Genomic DNA, 21,361 nt, shown 5'->3' with positions numbered 1-21,361 from the left:
GATTGGCAACCATACCATATCATTGTATTTTTATATTTAAATTGGGCTGCGGTTGTTTTTGTAATCAGACTTTTTATTTTTTTTGTTGATTTGGTTTTCTGTAAAAGGCTTAATTAGCACTCAAAAAAAACGTACATTTCTTGTCCGCAAATAACCCTAGCAGAACAAGACTTCACATTGCATCTCCATTATATTTCCCAATGAATGTCTGACTACTATCTGCTAGAATGAAAATATGTTTCATAATGATCTCAATTATAGATATCCATTGAAATGTGCATGACTGGTTTATTACTGATTATTTATTTTTTGGTATGTTTACTTAATTTGAATGTTCAGATAAATATAAAGTCGAATAAAACTTATGGTATACGTTACCACTACATGATATGCAGGTTCATGACATACAGGTCATTATATACAGTTTTCTCGTTTGATTGTTTTACATTTGTCATTTCGGGGCCTTTTATATGCTGACTTTTATTATTTTGTATGGATTTTGCTCAATATTGACGGCCGTACGGTGACTTATAGTTGTTAACTTCTATTTCATTTGGCCTCCGGTGGAGAGCTGTCTCATTTGCAATCTTACCACATCTTCCTATTTTTATACATTTGTTGTAATTGGATTCCGTTTGTTGGCTTAACAAATATTAGTAAAACAAACAGTGGCACAATTTAAACATTTTTTAGAACAGTAATTAGCGCAAACTTATCTCGGCCGCAAAAGATCTTTTTTACTGGATAGTCAAAATCAACCGAGAAAGTCCAATGCAGTTATAGTGCAGTCTTCAATAAAAACAACACTTTATATTAGTTTCGTGCGCCCGAAGCGCTTTTCTGGATAAACCTTCGTCAAGAACGCTCAAACTTAAACATTTAGAAGCCAGGGATGTGTATAAAAGTAGAAACGTTAGGAGCTATACAACCAAAAGGGCCCTAAAAAGAATAGCCAAATTAATCCAAGGTCAACTTTGCCTGAAGGAGTTTGAAACTTAATTCTTAATTAATTTCTTAATTTACCAACGGGAAATTATAGAAAATATGTCAAAAATCATGTCAGTAGCAAAGCACTGATTTACAAGCTGATGATACCCCAAGGGACTAACAGATAATCTTATTGTGTAAATTTATGATTGCGTGTAGAAATGGGTAATAAAAATTCCAAGCGTGTCACTAGAAATAACAATCTTAAAACTTGTGTTGCCCCTTATTTATTTTAGTTTTTCGATTTTTTGAAACCTATTTTCAACACCTTTTTAATTGAGAAATGAAATCTCAAAAATGTATGACCAAAACCTCTCGGTTGCACTTGCTCATTGTTCATATATAGCTATAGTACTGCTGGGCGTGTTTTAACCTTGGAACTAAACAAGAAACAGCCAAGAAAGTTGTTTGCCATAGACCCGAAATATTTTTCAGTTCTTCAATTTGTGGATGCAATTGAGAACTTTGCCAGTATATGTAAGAGCTCTAGCCAAATAAACTTAACGTGTACGCATTATATCATACCCTTTTAAATTCGACGTTGAGAAATGTAACAACTATCGTAAATTGTTTTAAAAATATAACTATGATAAATTTAAAAAGTATGGTTTCAACTCATTCATTCAACAGTTTTTCTATTAACGAGATCTGAGCAGTAAAAAGGTATAAAAGTAAGTTTCACAGAAGTTGAAAATATACGCTGCAGGAGGTCAACATGCGATAGCCTCAAAAGGGCCTAAGTGCTGAAACCACTTCACATGTTCAAATTCAGAGAAAACAAGTCTGCATCATAACAATACACACAAAACGTTGCAATCGACATAATACTATCCTCCCATATACACAATCGCTGGGATTTATGCATTTTTTAAAAATATTCCGTTTGTATCTTGTTCATCTCCTTTACTTCAATAACGAGATCAACCGTTTTGTGCTTCAGCATTTAAGGTTTTAATTATCCATGTTGTTTCCTGATCTCGATAATTATTCAAGAAACATTTGTTATACGCACAATAAACAGCATTAAACAATTATATATTTTATTATCAGTGTAGATATTTTCAGATGAATTTGTGTTCTGTTGGCTCCATGGTTCAGAACAGAATTATCCAGCCCTGAAATGATCATACCACATCTTCTTATATCCATTACCTGAAATGATAAAATTGTATTTTGGTTATATCCGTATTAGCATTCACGGTACGCATTTCGACAAAAAGGCTTCTGCGGTGTTGGTTGACGCCAAATATTATACATCAAACAATTGAAATGAAGAGGTGATAAAACCAAGAAGGACCGAAAGTATATAAACTTCAGTGAATATGAACTTATAAAATATCTAGCATTCATTTTTGAAACTGTACCTAAAAATCAATCAATTTGTTAGAATGTATTATCGAAATATTAAACATGCATAACTGGTCTTTCAAAATTATTTTAATTTACGAACTATATGGAAAACGCATGGCATCAATGTATTATCATCATTGATTTTTACATAAATATGTAGTTTGGCTATTCTCCCACATGTCTATTCCAAAGCATCCTAAAAACATTATATAAGACTAGGAAAATCTCAAAATTTGGAAAACATATATCACGGTTTCATTCAGAGGAATTCGCGAAATGTGAATTGTGTTGATCGAAACTGATTACCTTGAAATACAGGCAATGTCATTTTGAAGAGCCTTAATTGTATTTTTCATTTCTACACAACATTTTAAGTATCCCATTCAGCTATAAATTAATGGAGATAAAGGTGATATAGAATATACATCGATGAGACAAAAATAATCTATAGGTAAAAACTTATAGTCTTCAAAAGGTGTCTATGATTATACTTTTAATAACGACGACTATGTGAATTATTTTAACCGAGAATAATGAAGATTTTAAATCAATTTCAAATTCCTAAAAGAACCACCGGAAGATAGGACAAGAGGCAACCACATATGAATAAGATGTTTTCAAAACACCATGATTTTAGAGTCTATTTTCGGTTCGTTTTCTGAACAAGAAAAGGAACTGACACACTATATTGAAATAAGGAGATGTGATATGATTGAATGTCTGATTGGAAGTAATTTTTGAAATAGGGATCGTGCCACTTATCCTACATTTTCTGTCTACTGTTGAATTGACTGTACACTAGATATCACTATTCTGTTTAGACCTCCTCATTAATTCTCTTCTATATCGATTTATACATACATATGTTTTGTACATTCACGTGTGTTTACATATCTTGAGCATAATTTTGACCTATTCTAACAAGAGTGACACATTATGAACCTAATTCAAGAAACGTGTGTTGTTTTAAAAAAATCATATCATTTGGTTGATAAACTTAAACTAACGTGCAGCATTTCCATCCACAGCACTCTCCAATACTTTCTAAATGTGTGGCGGAACAATCCTCCATACAATTGCCATCACAATTTATTACACCTGTAAAATTATCAAACATGTTAGATGGGTTTGAATATATCAAAAGGAAGATATGGTTTGATTGCCAATGAGACAACTCTCTAAAAGAGACCAAATGACATAGAAGTTTACAATTATATGTCATCGTACGGTCTTAAACAATGTACAAAACCCTAACCACATAGTCAGCTATAAAAGGCCCCGAAAGGACAAATTAAAAACTATTCAAATGTGAAAACTAACGACCTGATTTATGTACAAAACAATGAACGAAAAACAAATATGATATACAGCAACAAACGATAATCAAACAGGCTGCTGACTTGGGAATGTCAAAATGTGGCGAGGGTACACTAGTTAATTGGCGCCAAACTCTGCTCCTAACCATGGACAGTGGTGTAACATTACAACAAGAGAACAAATTGTAAAACTCAGTTGAAAGGGCGTAACTAATCAGATCGATACAAAGCATACAAATAAAAACATGAAAAAAAGAAACATTCTTTTTGTGATAATAACATAGGATCAGGGACGACCAGAGGTCTCTTTTGTGACGTTTAGAGAAGGTGAAGACGTACCAACCAAGTTAAAGATAAACCATTTACGATAAACATTTAATTTTCTAAAGTATTCCTTGATTTTGTTTTATCAAAGTATATATATATATATTGAAAATATGAATTTCCCATACTATGCTCTTAAACATATAAAAACTGTTGAAAAATTTCGAATGAAAAAGCAATCTTTACAATTGAATCCTTTCATAGCAAAAGCGCCTTTGTATTGTAAAGATAAATTTATTAATGAAGAATCATTTTTTTCTGTCAGTTTTAAATTGAAAAAAAGATAAGAAAGTAGGTATTTATCCACGAATTCTACAAAGCTGTTTTAAATCAAAATACATCAAGAATTTCAAATGAAAAGTTAAACAAAGTAAATACTTGAATACAACATTTCTTTTGGGATAAACGTAAATGCGACAACAACTCAATGACACACATAAACATTTGTCCTTCTCGTTTAATCAATTATTCAAAGTTTTTAATAGGTTTTTTGATTTTTGTCAAATATTTTGGTATCGAGTATCACTGATGAGATTTTATTTATCGATATGTCTATCTGAAACATTAACATTTGCACCGTTTATTTTATTGCATGCAGTGATTACTTATCAGACATATTTAATACTGTTTAGCGATCTTCTAACTAAGTGCAGTTGTTGATTTTGTGCTATGAAGTGTGTAGGATTTAACAATTCTAAGAATATACCTATTTATGCTTTTTACTGACTATCTGATTGGTAAAAAAAATTACAGTTAATAACGATATTTTGGCGATACAACTTGTCCATGACTTTCCAATTTAGATGTATTTCATCTGTTTTCTGAATTATAAAATTTCTAGATTTGACCTTTTTGATGACTTTATAATCTCTAGGAATGAATATTGTTTAAACATGTTGAAAATTGTTCTATCTGTGTCTTGTCTATAGAAGTTCTGATTTGAATACTTTGATGGTCAACGGTTAAAATGAATTGTTGTTCATTTTTGTTTATCCACCTCCTTGTCTGTTGCATCAGAGGAAAATTGTTTTATTAATTAGGTTCGATCAGTACACCATTGGCTTGAATATTTTTCGTCTTTGCAAGTGTTATTGTTTATTGAAGTTTGAATTATCCAAGACTGTCTTATCTGTAAACATTCGTGTTTTGTAGCGCTAAGTTCATTCTATGGTTGACAGCTATGAAGTATTTATTTCAAAGGTGATGACGAATATGTACTAATTGTTGTAACACAAGCCCGTCTTTTTTTATTTGGATGCGACATCACAGAATTTGTACTTACATGAGCAACAAGACGGATGCCATATGTGGGTAGGACTTGCCTACCCTCCTAGAGTACATGATATCACCAAGTATTTGGTGGGGTAGGTGGCGCTCTGTTTATAGTTTCTATGCTTTCTTTTGTATTTTGGTCGATTCTGGCTTTTTACCATGGAGTTGTTAGTTTGTCTTCGACTATTGAGTTTGAGTTTGAATATATCTTTGAGTATCTTTCGCCTCTCTCTGATATGCTTTTTGAACCGTTAAATACTTTTTCAGATTTTTCGGTGTATTGCTGTTAAAAGATTTTAAGAAATCCAAACTTTCGTATGTTTACTTTTTTGCTGTGCGTTTACTTTCTTCATAGATTATTGATATTTTGAATTTAATTATGTATTAATATTTTTAAATCTATTAGACTAAAAACTAATGAACTGTCCCTTGGAGACTTTTATATTATCTGTGAATACTTACATTGTGTGGTAGTAGGAGGTGTACAACAAAACCTGTTGCCACAACAATCGCTTTTTTCTTTTTTTCCATCACAGGTTTCACCTTCACTCATACATGTAGAACCATCAGGACATGTGTCTAGGAAAAAAATGATGAGTGATTACAGATTTCTGACATTAGAGACTATTTTTCGGTGAATTAAGAAAAGTTTACTAAATCTAATTTCAGTTTTCGAAGAAACAAATCTACTTGAAAATGGCAAAAAATAAAAGTTCCTAATTCACTTATGGCAGCCGAATACGCTTGAACAATGGAATGTTTTATGTTTAAGAGAAAATTGTCGTTTGGTTTATTCTGGAAGGTTTTCGTTTGTATTGATATAAAAAAAACAAATTGATACTAGTCCTATAATTACTACAAACGCCCTCCAACAACAAACACGTTTGGCACTGTCTTATTTCGTTGATGTGACTGTAAACTTTGGTCAATATATTACTTTTGTATAACAACTAAACAGTTCTCTTTATAATGAAAATAAGTACAAAGTTTCAAATTGACATGACAACAAACTACCTTTAAATGCATCCCGCAATTGTGTTGTTGTGCTGTGGTCATTTTTGTATTCTTGTCTTTTTTTTTTTGCTGATGTGTTTTGTCTATATGCCATTTTTTTGGTTGTTGTTTACATATTTGTTTGTTGTTATAGTGGTAAGGGTTATAACACAATGTTTACTGCTGTACCCCTATTTTTGACATTTGTACCTATTATTTCTGTTTGTTTTGTTCACACATTGTTGTCAATATAATAGAATTTTATGCGACTGTCATACAAGTGAGAGGTTTAGCTAGCTATAAAACCAGGTTTAATCCAGCATTTTCTACATAAGGAAATGCCTGTGCAACACAGGAATATGACAGTTGTTCTTTATTCGTTTGGTGTGGTTTGGCTTTTGATTTTGCAATTTGATAGGGGAAGTAAAATCACAAAAATACTGAACTCCGGGGAAAATTCAAAACGGAAAGTCCTCAATCAAATGGCAAAATCAAATGATAAAACACATCAAACGAATGGACAACAACTGTCATATTCCTGACTTGGAACAGGCATTTTTAAATGTAGACTTTCCAATTTGAAAATTCCTTTGAGTTCGGTATCAATGTTATTTTATTTTTAAACAAATATGTTTCCTACTTCATTTGTACTTTAAGCCAAAACGTTTAGTAAACCTAAAACTAGACTGATGGACTATCTGACGGACGGACACGCACACCGGAAAACATAATGCCCCTATTGTCGACATAAAGAACAGCGACACATTAGCAAAATAATTCATCTTACTGGTTTGACGCTTTAAAGCAAAATAAGAGTTACGTTGCCAAGATAGAAGGTTTAAGTCATAGGTTACACATGTTACATAGCATGAGCCGTTTATCTTGTTGACTTATCCGGAAGCACTCATTTGACAATTCTTGCGATTCCTTGGGTTTTCTTGCGTCCTTGATTTGTCTCTTTTAGATAAATTTACGAGATTTAAACTAGTAAACTACTGTTGCCTTTGTTTAAGTCATGAAATGGCTATACTTTGCTTTCAAATCATTCAGAACATTTTTTTAGAATTTGGACGACACAGACATCTTCATAATGCATAACTTTTATAGCAGTTGTCCCCCCTTCTCTCTCTCTCTCTCTCTCTCTCTCTCTCTCTCTCTCTCTCTCTCTCTCTTCAAATATCAATAATATATTTTGCGTATTTCTACAGTTTATTGTTTCACATTTGTATTCTTGACTTGCATTTAGGCCTTAACAATACTTGTTGGTCGGTATGAAATCCTACGATGATAATTTGTTACTTACCAGTACATTTGCAACATGCCTTGCCGCACTTGCACATTGCACACAATTTTTCAACATGACCTCCTAATGAGGTACATGTATCTGATTCTGAGCAATATCCACCTTGTCTGGTACATTTAGAGTTCAGTACGCCTGTAATTTTATAAAAATAAGTATAGAGATAAATAAAAGCACGATATAGAAAGTCTACTTCCCTTCAAAACCTTTTTGAATATCTTAAACAGGTAGCCTATTATATTCCTGTTACATAGATCACTGTTTAAATTAGATAGTTAGGATAATGACTAGAAGCAAAACGACGAAAAAACAAACAACAATCAACAAATCACGTCACAGAAAAATAAGAATTGAACAACACGAACCCCAAAGTCATATACCTGAAAGCTCTCAATTACTTAACATTGATCAATAATATAGTCGAACACAAGCTCACAACTCCATGGCAAAAAGCCAAAAATGACCAAAATACTAAACAAAAGATAGAAACCGAAACTAAGCACCACGAACCCTACCAAACACCTGGTGATCTCATGTTCTCTAGGAAGGTGGGCTAGTCCTACCCACATGTGGCATCCGTCGTGTTGCTCATGTAAGTACAAATTATGTGATCTCGCATCCGAGAAAAGAGGATGGGATTGTGTTACAACAATTAGTACATATATAGATTGTAAATTAATTTTTGAAACACAGAACAAGACTTTTCTTCCTATTTAATTAAGAATTTGGCTTAAAATGACCTGCTTATTATCTTTCAGAAAAATACTGAAAATCTATCAAAATTGCAGTTTTGATCCATATATTTTTTAACGGAACCCACTTTCTATAAAAAGAAGATGGCAGTCTTACAAATTGGCAGTATATAGTGCACCTATGTGAAACATTTAACAAAATGTATTTCATAATTTCTTTAGAAAACCACGACATACTTAACAGAAGCAAATCATAGTAGTTGTGTTCATAATTGATTTTCGAAACCACAAATTGAGGTACGTAGCAACCTCTACTTACATAACCATTCACTTTTAAAATTCGTTTATCATTATTGAAAATGCATTCGAAATAAACACTTACATTTGATCATAGTTATTGCCGCAACCAAAACGAGCAGAGCAGTTTTTCCCATCCTAGCTATCTAAAATATTATTCAGAGAATGCCTGAAACGACAATGGTGATTGCTTAAATATCTAAATGAGTCGGATCAATGGACCACTAAAGAATTTATGATGCCTTATGGGAGTTTTATTGCTTTGGATTTTTGATTGGTCCTTCCGTGATTAACGAGGGAGTTGCATAATGATGATGGATGTGTTTTACGTCCTTGAAAACCAAAGGAAAAAAACGTGGGTGTATCTCTACTAAACAAAACAGAAATATTACATGTAAAAATACTTCAAATAGCAACTTATTAATGTTATGTTTTAAAATAATTGTTTATGATGTTAAAATTGTTTTCGTCTTTAAGCAACATATGTTGGTTCTAAAAATAACAAAATATCAAATATCAGTCTAGGTTATTTTACAGATGCATATATGGTAAAGTAAACGTTTTACACTTAATCGTATGATAGTTATCATATTACATTGAAATAAATAAGTGTCCCTATGGTGGACAGTATATTTCTTGCAAATATGTTTTCATATACTTTCCAAATTTATTTCTTAATATTTGATGCACGAAATATAAAGAACCAGTCTTAATCATATGTTTTTAACGGTAGAAAATGACAAAATGTCACTTGATTCCTATTTAGATAAAAAGTAAAATAACAAAAATACCGAACTCCAAGGAAAATTCATAACAAAAAGTCCCCAAATAGCAAAATAAAAAGCTATAACACATCAAACGAATGGAAAACAACTGTCATAATCCTGACTTGGTACAGGCATTTCCTGATGTAGAAAAATTGTGGTTTAAACCTTGTTTTATAGCTAGCTAAACCTCTCACTTGTATGACAGTCGCATAGCATTCCAATAAAAACAAATAACTATTTCAACAGAGGAAAAACAAATTGGCATAAAAACACTCTATAGACAAAGTACATAAGCAAAAATGAAAGACAAGAATACAAAATTGACCATTGCATAATAACACAATGGCGGGATGTATAAACACCGAGCCACGCAAATAGTATATCACCAAACATGGACTTAACGTTAAAGGTTAAAAATATACAAGGACATATACAAAGACCACTATAAGACGTAATTAAGATGATAAACAACGTCACTTCCTAGAATCTATACTTTCAGACCATCATGTATTATTTGTGAAGTTGATACGGAATATTTATCAACAAGGTATAGATATTTTTCAATGAACTTTTTTTTTTAGAAAAATAACGAGACGTTCTTTGACATAACCTTGGCTCATCAACTTTACAGACAGACTATTTAGTTTCAAAAAGGAGGTATTTTTTTTCTGAGTAAGAAAGTTTTTCAACGCTATCAACCAAACATATTATTTTTCGAAATTAGCACTATTAAATATGAAAATCAGGAATCAGAACATTATTTTGTTATCTGCCTGACCACAACATATTTTTAGTATATCACCAAAAATTTACTTCACATTAAAGGTTAGAAATATACAAGGACATATGAAAAGACCGCTATAACACGTAATTAAGATGATAAACAACGTCAATACCTAGAATCAGTACTTCAAGACCATCCTGTATTAATTGTGAAGTTGATACGGAATATTTATCAACAAGGTATAGATATTTTTCAATAGACTTTTTCAGAAAAAAGGACGAGACGTTCTTTGACAAACCTTGGCTCATCAACTTTCTTCGCAGATACTGGTAACGTTTTGTAAAGTCTGAATAGCAGCTCCAAGATCTTGAATACCGAATCTGTTTGGAAATGTATATCCCATATGATGAACGAAGTTGGTATATTGCTGTTAATGTGTGGGAAATTTATAATTTCAAAATCAGAATCGTCTCGTTTATCATAGATTCTGGTAATGAGGCAGAGGAAGCCACGTTTTCTTAAATTTCTAGTTCTAGGGGATATATTAATTGAATAAAATTGAGAATGGAAATGTGGAATGTGTCAAAGAGATAACAACCCGACCATAGAACAGACAACAGCAGAAGGTCACCAACAGGTCTTCAATGCAGCGAGAAATTCCCGCACCCGGAGGCGTCCTTCAACCCAATCAGAAAAGTTTGGATTGTGTATGGAAAGAACATCATCAAATTGAATATATCTGAATGTGAAATAAAATTATCTGGCTTCTTTGATCTTCTTGTTTTTGACAATCATTTGAAGGAACTCCGACTGATATGTAAATAAAAAGAGGTCGGAAAGGAGAGGCACACACATGTCTGATTAGTTTTGCTATTTGCATATCACATTTCGAAAATAATTTAGAAATAATTTAGAGTAAGTAATACGCCCATTTCTGCGATGAAAAAAAAAATTCATGTACTCGCAAAGCGTTTTGTGTATTTGGAGTTTTAAATTTGTTTTTTTTTGATGTTTTAGATAAACTATGTGATTTTGATGGTTCTCTTAATTCGGGTGACAGTTTTGACTTTTCCATTCTTTATACTAAACTTATACACAATGTTTTCAAACAAAAGTTTTCCAGATTAATTAAATGCTCGTTTGATAACTCTGAGTGCAAATTTATTTGCTGCAACTCATATAAAGCTTTTTTCTCAAATGAGAAAGGTTAATATACTAGATATACTTACTGGAGGTGTGATGAGATTAATAGAGCCGTAAATTGTCTCCTTGACAACATTTTTGTACGTTTCGGCAATAAAGTTTATCGACAGATTGTAGGTATTTCTATGGGAACCATTTGTGTCCGTTTAATAGCAGATTCGTTCCTGTACTATTATGAATGACAGTTTATGACCAAACTCAGTAAAGACCCGTCTAAATTCCATTTATTTAAAAATTCAACAACACTTACCGTTATCTTGATGATATTTGTTTGTTAAATAATCAGGAATTCTCTAAATATACTGCCGAAAGTTACCCAAAGGAACTTACTTTAAATAAATCAAATAACTATCCTTTCCTAGATTTAGACATTTTCAGTTTTACACCAGAAACTCTACACAAAAATTTACGACAAAAAAGATGATTTTTCGTTCCAAATTGTTAATTTTCCTTTATTGGACGGTAATGTTTCTTTGACATCGTCTTACGGTGTTCATTATCCCAACTCGTTCGCTTTGCCCGTGTCTGTAGTGACGTTTTGGATTTCAATGAGCGTAATATATGTATAAGTGGTAAATCATGTAGTCAGGAATTTTGTTACCACAAATTACTTAAAACCTTTCCTTAATTCTTCCAAAGATACAAAGATTGGTTTGCAAATTAGATCTTTGAATAATGTTTTATTGGTATAGATATTGATCTTGTTATCAAAAAATTAAAACCGTAGGGGCCGTCTTAAATTTGCAGTGAGGTGAGAGTTTTTTTACTCCGTGTTGAAGGCCTCACTGTGACTTTGAGATGAAGAACAGCAATAAAAGCGCTTTTCCTTTGTTTTTTGTGGGTGTTTTTTTTTTTTTTTTGGCTGTGCATGTACTGATTTTGTGTCATGAATGGATACCCCATATCCTTCGTTTTTCTATCAAATATTTTTGTTATACACATATGCACTTTCACGGTGCTAAAATATGTCAATACCTATATTTTGGCATTTCACAAGGTCATGTTTTTCTCTGACTGTTAATTGTTAATGACGTCTTTACTCTAAGTCCATTGTATGTTAGTTATGTTCTGACAGTAACTGCGAGTACTCTCGGATCTGTATTTTGTGTCTGTGTTGTTGTTCGGGATGTATAAATACCCTGCAACGTCCGGTCAGTGTTTTTGTTAAATGTTTTTCTGCTTTGTATCGATCTGATGAGTTTAGCCCTTTTCAACTGATTTTTATAGTTTGTTCTTATGTTGTGATGTAACACCACTATCCCAGGTTAGGGGAGGGTAGAGCGCTCACAAACATGTTCAACCCCGCCACATTCTTAATGTGTCTGTCCCAATTCAGGAGCCTGTAGTTCAGGTGTTCTTGTTGGTTCATGTCTGTGATATTTGTTTTTCGTAAATTGTTTTCTTATAAATTAGGCCGTTAGTTTTCTTAATTGAATGGCTTCATATTTTTCAAGTCAAAGCCTTTTATAGCCGTCTATACGGTATGGATTTTTTCTCATTATTAAAGGCTGTACGGTTGCTATAATTGCTTACATCCTCTTCATTTAACTTTGGTGGATAGTTGTCTCATTAACAATCATACCACATCTCCTTATTTTTATATTAATCATTGTTAATTCCATTGAAAAACAAAAACAAACAATTTGCATTGTTACCGAAAATCCAACATAAATTGTCGTCTTATCTATATATTTAAGCATGATATTTTTAATTTCTCTGTTTAACTATGAATTAAAATAATCGCTATTAATATTCATGACGACCTTACATATCATACATGTACTCGTACCTTAGTTTATAAACCATATATGGATCGGGAGCTAACCTTCTTAATAGATAAGTGCAATTTAAGTCCTAAGTATAATATACCAGATTTTAATAAATGTATGTATGCTGTTTATAATCGAGATCATTCGACATGTTGTTTAATTGGTACAAAATATATTTCCAAATTTTGGAAAAAATAGAATGTAGAATCTTTTCTTTCTGAAAATCAATTATATTAAAATTTGGACCAATTTGAAATTACTGAATGATCTTTCATTTGTGTAATGACCGTTTTCTTGGGCATCTAAAAAGTGTACACCAAATTCATTTCTTGATCTTCGAACTTCCTATATTAAAAAAGAAAAGCGAAGAAGTTATTTCCCATCATTTTTTTTTCAGAGGCAGAAGAATTTTCTTCAAGCAAACCGAATGGTTTTTAAACTTTTTTTTAAAGTGATTTTAAGTTTTTTCAAACGAGCGAAAAAAGATTTTGCACATTGTTTGTTGTTATATTCAAATTCTATAACCTCTTACTTAACATTATCCTACATTTCTTCGAATTATTTTCTGACACATGAATTTAACATCTTTATATTATGTGCAGTGAGATACCCATGCAGTCCCTGATTTACATTAAACATATAGTGACCAGTATGTAATGTGTGTACGTGCTTGTACTACAATAGTAGCAGATCCTAATATTGTACATCCATATATTATATGATATTCATCTTCCGGAACTGGATGTTTTACATTTTGTTTCAGTTTTCAATTTATTTTCAATTTATAGTTTTATCACTACTAAAGATACTCAGAATTTTGGTTCTAAATCAAATATTTCGTATCGATGAATCTGATTGAATAACGACCATCTTTAATTCTCAATCTACCTTATTAGAATGGACGGAAGTCGCCATTTTGAATTTTAGGATTAAATGTGATTTCGTCGATGATAAACGGGAAATAAATCATTCATCTAAACAAATCTTCGTTAACAAACCCTAAAAGTAATCGCTATGCTAATCTCGCAATGCAGAATAGTTATTTTCTCAATATATATGTCCAATTGGCTCTTTTTTATGTTTTAGTCCAAAATAAAACAAGTTATTTAAAACTAGTCGTTCCTTTATTCTATCTTTGAATTGATAGGATAGAAATATATACATTTATTGTGTTTTGTGCACTATTATATATGCATGTTGTCAAGTTTTCCCCAGATTATCGCATTATACGTTTTATTCAGTTATTAAAAATCAATTTCAGTCATCAATTCATAAAAAGCCTAATACATTCAATATTGGCAAAGAAGGGTAATATACTTGAGATCAATTTTCTTTATGTATACGTTATGTGTTTCAAATATGCAAATTTAGTATTGTTTTCATTTTTCATACCGATGCAAGGACCATTGTTATCCTGGAGAAAGAAAATGCAGTTACATTTTTTCACTTATATATATAACTTTGGTAATATTTGAAAAAGAAGATGGGATATGATAGCAAATGAGACAACTCTCCGCCAGAGTCTTGCACATTTTATCTTATTCAAGGCAGCATATCCTGAAATTGTTTTTACATTTTATAAGGATAGTAAACAACAGCCTAAAACTTTCATAATCGTTATCGGCCATCTAAATTGATTTACCTTTTCCTTGAAAAAACATTGCAAAATTATCAATGAAAATTTGGAATTTAGTTAGGTTTTGAAATACGAAGACTGAAGATATGCATAATACAAATATAGTTGTCGTTCTCTTTGGTATTGTTCATCAATAAAAATTATTGGCATATGTCAATGAGAAAACAACCAATCGATAAACATAGCCAAAATACACCCAGAAGGTACCACAAGTCAAATTCTAAATCGACTCGAGTCGACTTTAGCTATGAATTAATAAAACAGAAAAAGTCAAAGATTTTCCGTCAACACCTAATTCTATAAATCACAATACAACTACACTTTCAATATAATGGAATAGTGTGCGACTGTCAAACAAATGAGAAGTTTAGCTAGCTGTAAAACCAGGTTTAATCCACCATACATAAGGAAATGCCTGTACCAAGTTAGGAAAATCAGAGTTGTTTTCCATTCGTTTGATGTGTTTGAGCTTTTGATTTTGCCATTTGTTGAGGGACTTTCTGTTTTGAATTTTTCCTTGGAGTTCGGTATTTTTGTTATTTTACTTTTGATGGAATTTTATTATATCGTTTACGTGTTCTTTCAATTCCACTATATATACAGTACTGGTAAAATATCACTAATCCGTACATTTCTCACCCATGTCTTTTCTATGCATGTTTCCAGTAATATTGAGAATAAATTGTTTTCCGTACTGACAAATTTACTCGTTTTTCAGAAATTTTTTGTCAATTTTCAAAAGTCAAAAGTTCGGTAATTTTTCCGTAGTAAAAATTTCAGTTATTTCGAAGTTCTGAAAATTTCAATCATTTTTCAGTTTTGAAGATTTTTGTAATTTTCAGTACTTCAATATAGTCTAGTAATTTTCAAGATTTAAGAGAAAATCATATTTTATCCTTATGTTGTAACTATATTTTACATGGAAAAAAACTTAATCGTGACGGTATCCGTGAATCTTACGTCTTGAGTCCTTTTGAAAACGCTTCTGCAATTGATATATTATGAAACAAAGGTCGAGAAGGACGACGGCAGCTGTTTGTCAACAATAATTTTTCAGTTGATGTCTGTAGACCAAGACATCCAGGGCTTATAAATCATTGAATAATCATTAAAAAAAAAACTCAAACACATGCTTATTTGTCATTGAGGTGAACGGAAGTCTGCAAGAGAATGGTTCAAAATCCAAAAATATTGTTGATAATTCATACAATGAGAACTATCAACAGATTAGTTAAGGCAATTAGGAATTTTGAATAGTTTCGGTTAAATTTAATGACCTTAAACATAGACGCTCACATTTCATTTAGTTAGTATGGTATGGTGATCATAAAAGAATTCGAGACATTTCCGTACCCAAACAAATGGCAGGAGAACATTTCAGCACATACAGAAGCGTTTTGACCCTAAGACAAGACTAGACAAATCGGCACAGGGTTGATATCTCACAAATCATGTTTAACCCCGCCGCATTTTTGCGCCTGTCCCAAGTCTGGAGCCTCTGGCCTTTGTTAGTCTAGTATGTTTATTAATTCTAGTTCATTTATATGTTTTGGAGTTTAGTGTGACGTCCATTTTCACTGAACTAGCACACAATTTTAGTTAGGGGCCAGCTGAGGACCACCTCCGGGTGCGGGGTTTTCTCGCTGCATTGAAGACCAATTGGTGGCCTTCGGCTGTTGTCTGCTCTTTGGTCGGGTTGTTGTCTCTTTGACATACTCCCCATTTCCATTCTCAATTTTACCTCATAATGAGCAAAAAGGTATCTTGTTATTTTGGTAATTGATGATCCCAACGGTGTTTTTGGCCTTCCAATAAAGTTTCTGTATACTGGATTTTATTGAACATGGCTTACACGTTATGACTAAACAATTGAAAAGTTACAAACAATAACATCTATTTACAGGTATTTTGTTTTCTTTAGAATTTTAGAGATCAAACGCTCCCCATCTACAAACACAATCTGTGCGCTTTAGATCTTATTAAATTAAACTGTATAGGCATTTTGTTCACTTAAGAATTTAGAAATCAAACGAACACCCTTTACAAATACAAGCTGTGGACTTTAGATCTTCGGTGCGAAAAATCTTAAATTGAATAATGCATCACTTTATGCTCAATAACGTTTTAATATATACATGCAGTCACGTGAATATATTCAAACATTATTAAATTTGGCGTAGGATCTTTTATTGTGAATATTTGTTTTAGTTTAGTTTAAACAGTATTTAATAATGAAAAATTACAACAATAAAGTATTACAATGTTACATGAAATTTAAATATTTGTTTTCATATCATTATCATAGTGAACATACATTAAAAAAAACAAAAAGATAGGCGATACTTGCCAACAGGACATACCTACTCATAAATCGTAAATAATCTGACAACGTAATGTCAATAAACGAAAAAGACTAAAAAGACAAACAACATAAAATTGAGAATGGAAATGGGTAATGTGTCAAAGTGACAACAAGCTGACCAAAGAGCATAAAGCAGCCAAAGGCCACCAATGGGTCTTCAACACAGCGGAAAAATCCTGAACCCGGCGGCGAGTTTTATTTGGCCCCTAAACAAAAATATGTACTAGTTAAGTGAAAATGGACGTCACACTAAACCTCGAAACATATAAATGAACAAAAATTAAATAAAACATACAAGACTAACAAAGGCCAAAGGCTCCTGACTTGGGACAGACGCAAAAATGCGACGGGGTTAAACATATGTTGTGATATCTTAACTCTCACCATTACCTCTAGTCAATGTAAAATATAAAAAAAAAAACACGTCTATACGCACAGTAATAACCCAGTTTTAGAGAAATGCCGAAATGTCCTGATATCGAGATGTCCGAAGCAATGTCGAATTGTCTGTATCAAGACACTTCGAAACCAAGACATTTTAGCACCGCACGGTTGCCTATAATTGCTTACATTCACTCCATTTGAACTTTGGTGGATAGTTTCTCAAGGGCAATCATTCCACATCTCCTTATTTTAGTAATCATTAATGTAATTGAAAGGGGAAAACGAACCTTACAAATTACTTTTTCTTTTCTGTCTTTACGTTAGTAGGTTTTATACAAAATAAGGTAGCCTATACGTAACCATTGCAACACGACTCTTTGCTGAAACATCAATTCACTAAAGTAAACAAATATGTTGTCGATCAAAATGTCCAGCATGTTGATAAAATCCTCTTCGGTGTATTCCTTGTTAGAATTGGTTTGGTATAGAAACTTTTTTTATGACTTTAAAGGAATTTATATTTTCTATTCCTAATTTTGTAGAAAAAGCTTTTCGGTGTAGTTGATCTTTTAATTGATCATATACAATATGGAAATAGTATCAAAAAGCTTCGAAAAATTATCAGTTTTAATATTTATGCAAAATTGTAAAGAGTGTAATTGAAATCTTTGGAGTACGGGAGATTTGTCGATGATTGAAAAGCCCTTGACTACTAACATCAACTGACAAATTATTGTTGACATACACATTTTGAAACAGCTGCCGATGTCCTTCACATTCTCTGTTTCATAATATAATAATTGCAGAAGTGTTTTCAAAAGGACACAAGACGTATGATTCACAGATACCGTAACAATGAGTCTTTTTCCCTGTAAAATATAGGTACCACATAAGGATAAAATATTATTGTGTCTTAAATCTTGAAAATTACCAGACTGTATTGAAGTACTGAAAATTACAAAAATTTTCAAAACTGAAAAATGATCGAAATTTTTAGAACTTAGAAATAACTGAAATTTTCACTAAATTGATAAATGTAAAATGACTGAACTTTTGAATTTAGAAAATTGACAGACTTTTTCTGAAAATCAGTAAAATTGTCAGTATTGATAACAATGTTTTCTCAATATTACTGGAAACCTGCATAGAAAAGACATGGATGAGAAATATATGGATTAGTGATATTTTACCTGTACTGGATATATAGTGGACTTGAATTCTTAATTCGTACAGACATTTTCTTATGTAGGATATGGTGTATTAAACCTGGTTTTACAAATAGCTAAACTTCTCACTTGTATGACAGTCGCATACCATTCCATATATATTGAAAGTGTAGTTGGTATTACGGTTTGTAGAATAAGGTGTCGATTGAAAATCTGTGACTTTTTCTGTTTTATTTAATCATAGCTAAAGTAGTCCCGGGTCGATTTAGAATTTGACTTGTGATACCTTCTGTGTGTATTTTGCCTGTTTTCGATGGGTTATTGTCTCATTGACATATGCCAATATTTTTTACTGATGAACAATTTAAAGATAACGACAACGATATTTGCATTATGCATATCTTCAGTCTTCGTATTTCAAAACCTAACTAAATTTCAGGAATTTAAGGAAAATTTCAATCATTTTAGATGTCCGATAACAATAATGAGAAGTTTTTAACTGGTTTTTACTATGATCCCTATAAGATGTAAAACAAATTTCCGTATTTGCTGCCTGAATAAGATAAAAGGCGCAGGACTTTCCTAAAAAAACTATGTTACGTTAAACCACTGTCCTAGGTTATGAGAGGGTTTAGCGCCGGCAAACATGATTACCGTCGGCACATTATGTGTGTGCCTGTCCCAAGTCAGGAGCCTGTTATTCAATGGTTTTCGTTTACTGCTGTGTATTATATTTGATTTTTTCTTATTATTGTTTTGTTCATAAATCGTTAGTTTTCTGGTATGAATCGCTTTATATTTATCATTACGGGGCCTTTTATAGCTTACTATGAGATATGTGTTTTGCAAATTGTTGAATGCCGTACGGGGACACATAGTATTTAACATGTACGTCATTTGTCTTTGGTGGAGAGTTGTCTCATTTGCAATTATATCCCATACGCTTCCCTTGCTAGCTATAATATTTTGACATGCAGTTTGCTCCATGAAGTTATTTCTAAACTTCTAAATTTCCAACTTACAAAAGAAGAGACAACACGCATTTATTCATGGCAGTGAAGAGATGATATAAAAGAGAGGTGAATGATACCAAAGGGGCATTCAAACTCATTATAACTGAAAATAAACAAATATCAATGCTGAAAACACAACCAATGTGTATATTTCTATCCTATCCTTTTAGATAGTACAAAAGAACAACTTGTTTTAAATAACTCGTTTTATTTTGGATTTAACATAGAAAATAGCAAATTGGACATATCTATTTATATATAGTTCGTACAAAGCGAACGAGTTGGGATATAGGAACATTACCATGATTACCGTCTAATAAAGGAAAATTATCAATTGAGAACGAAAAATCATCCTTTTTGTTGTAAATCAGTGTGTCGAGTTCTGGTGTAAAACTGAAAATATCTAAATCTAGGAAATGATAGTTATTTGATTTTTTTAAAGTAAGTTCCTTCCGGTAAATTTCGGCAGTATATTTAGAGAATTCCTGATTATTTCATGAACAAATATCACCAAGACAACGGTTAGTCTTGTTGAATTAAATGGAATTTAGACGGTATTTACTGAGTTTGGTCATAAACTGTCATTCGTAACAGTACCGTAACAAATCTGCTACTAAAGGGACTCAATTGGTTCCCATAAAAATACCTACAACCTGTCGATAAACTTTATTGCCGAAAGGTACATAAATGTTGTCAAGGAGACAATTTACGGCTTTATTCTCCTCACACCTCCAGTAAGTATATCTAGCATATTAACCTTTCTCATTTGAGAAAAAAAAATTCATATGTGTTGCAGCTAAACAAATTTTGGACTCAGATTTATCAAACGACTATTTAATTAGATAGGAAACTTTTGTTTGAAAACATTTTGTGGAAGTGTATTAGAGAGAATGGAAAAGTCAAAACTGTCAACTGAATCAAAAGGACCACCAAAAGCACGTAATTTATCTAAAACATCCAAATAAGTTTTTTAAACTCCAAAATGGACTTTTTTCATATGTTTTATTACAAAAAATAATAATAAGTTATTTGATAGTAGTTAAGGGACTCGTTAAAAGCAATGCAAAATTAGTTGTAGAACACTTACTAGAGGATAAAATGAAACGATATTCAACGAGTTTTTGTGTATTTTAGGTAACAAATACATAGTGGAAACCTTCAAATGTTCAGAAGAAGCCTTCAGCTGAGCTGTGTGAGTGACATGGTCATGCATATCCGTGGAGCATACGGCCTTGGGTGTAGTTGAATGTATAATTTCATTCTTAAGAATTCCCGTGTATTATTTACGTCATACCCCCACCACATTGTTGCCTGTTTTGTTGGTTGGTACGAACAAAAAACGCTTTGCAAGTATTTGAATGTTTTTTTATCTCAGAAATGGGCGTATTACTCACTCTTATTTATTTCTAAATTATTTTCGAAATTTGATATGCAAATAGCAACAATATTCAAACATTTGGGCGCCTCTCCTTTCCGACCTCTTTTTTTCATATGAGTATGGGGCTCCTTCAACACTTGTCACAAACAAGAATATCACAGAAGTCAGATCATTTAATTTCACATTTAGATATTTTGATGATGTTCTTTCCGTTTACAATCCATTTATTTCTGAAAGGGTTCCATTTATATATCATCCAAAACTAGAAATAGAAGAAACACATGGCTTCATCTGTAAACCTCGAATTTGACATAAGCGGTCATCTCAGTACCAGAATCTATGACAAACGAGACGTTTCTGATTTTGAAATTATAAATTTCTCACACATTAGCAGCAATATACCAACTTCGCTCTGCATATGGCATATA

The 21,361-nt window shown here is 32.1% G+C and overlaps 1 protein-coding gene across 1 annotated transcript; it reads right to left on the bottom strand.

Annotated features, from left to right (window-relative positions):
* Positions 1-1,663: 1,663 nt before the first annotated feature.
* LOC127716688 (keratin-associated protein 5-8-like) lies at positions 1,664-8,695 on the bottom strand. Its single transcript, XM_052222923.1, has 5 exons — positions 8,617-8,695; positions 7,546-7,677; positions 5,712-5,828; positions 3,345-3,435; positions 1,664-2,139 (listed from the first exon to the last, which is right to left on the bottom strand). The coding sequence occupies exons 1-5, from the start codon at positions 8,666-8,668 to the stop codon at positions 2,136-2,138; spliced, it is 396 nt and encodes a 131-aa protein (XP_052078883.1). The 5' UTR covers positions 8,669-8,695; the 3' UTR covers positions 1,664-2,135.
* Between the last annotated feature and the right edge of the window lie 12,666 nt (positions 8,696-21,361).

This window comes from Mytilus californianus, unplaced genomic scaffold (genome assembly GCF_021869535.1).
Source record: "Mytilus californianus isolate M0D057914Y unplaced genomic scaffold, xbMytCali1.0.p SCAF_9, whole genome shotgun sequence".
NCBI classification, from domain to species: domain Eukaryota; kingdom Metazoa; phylum Mollusca; class Bivalvia; order Mytilida; family Mytilidae; genus Mytilus; species Mytilus californianus.
This window is presented reverse-complemented; position numbering and strand designations above follow the sequence as displayed.

Coding starts and splice junctions, on each gene's coding strand:
- LOC127716688 (XM_052222923.1), bottom strand. CDS start 8,668: ATGGGAAAAACTGCTCTGCTCGTTTTGGTTGCGGCAATAACTATGATC. Junction 7,678..8,616: donor GGCAATAACTATGATCAAAT/GTAAGTGTTTAT, acceptor ATAAAATTACAG/GCGTACTGAACTCTAAATGT. Junction 5,829..7,545: donor GGCATGTTGCAAATGTACTG/GTAAGTAACAAA, acceptor TTTTTTTCCTAG/ACACATGTCCTGATGGTTCT.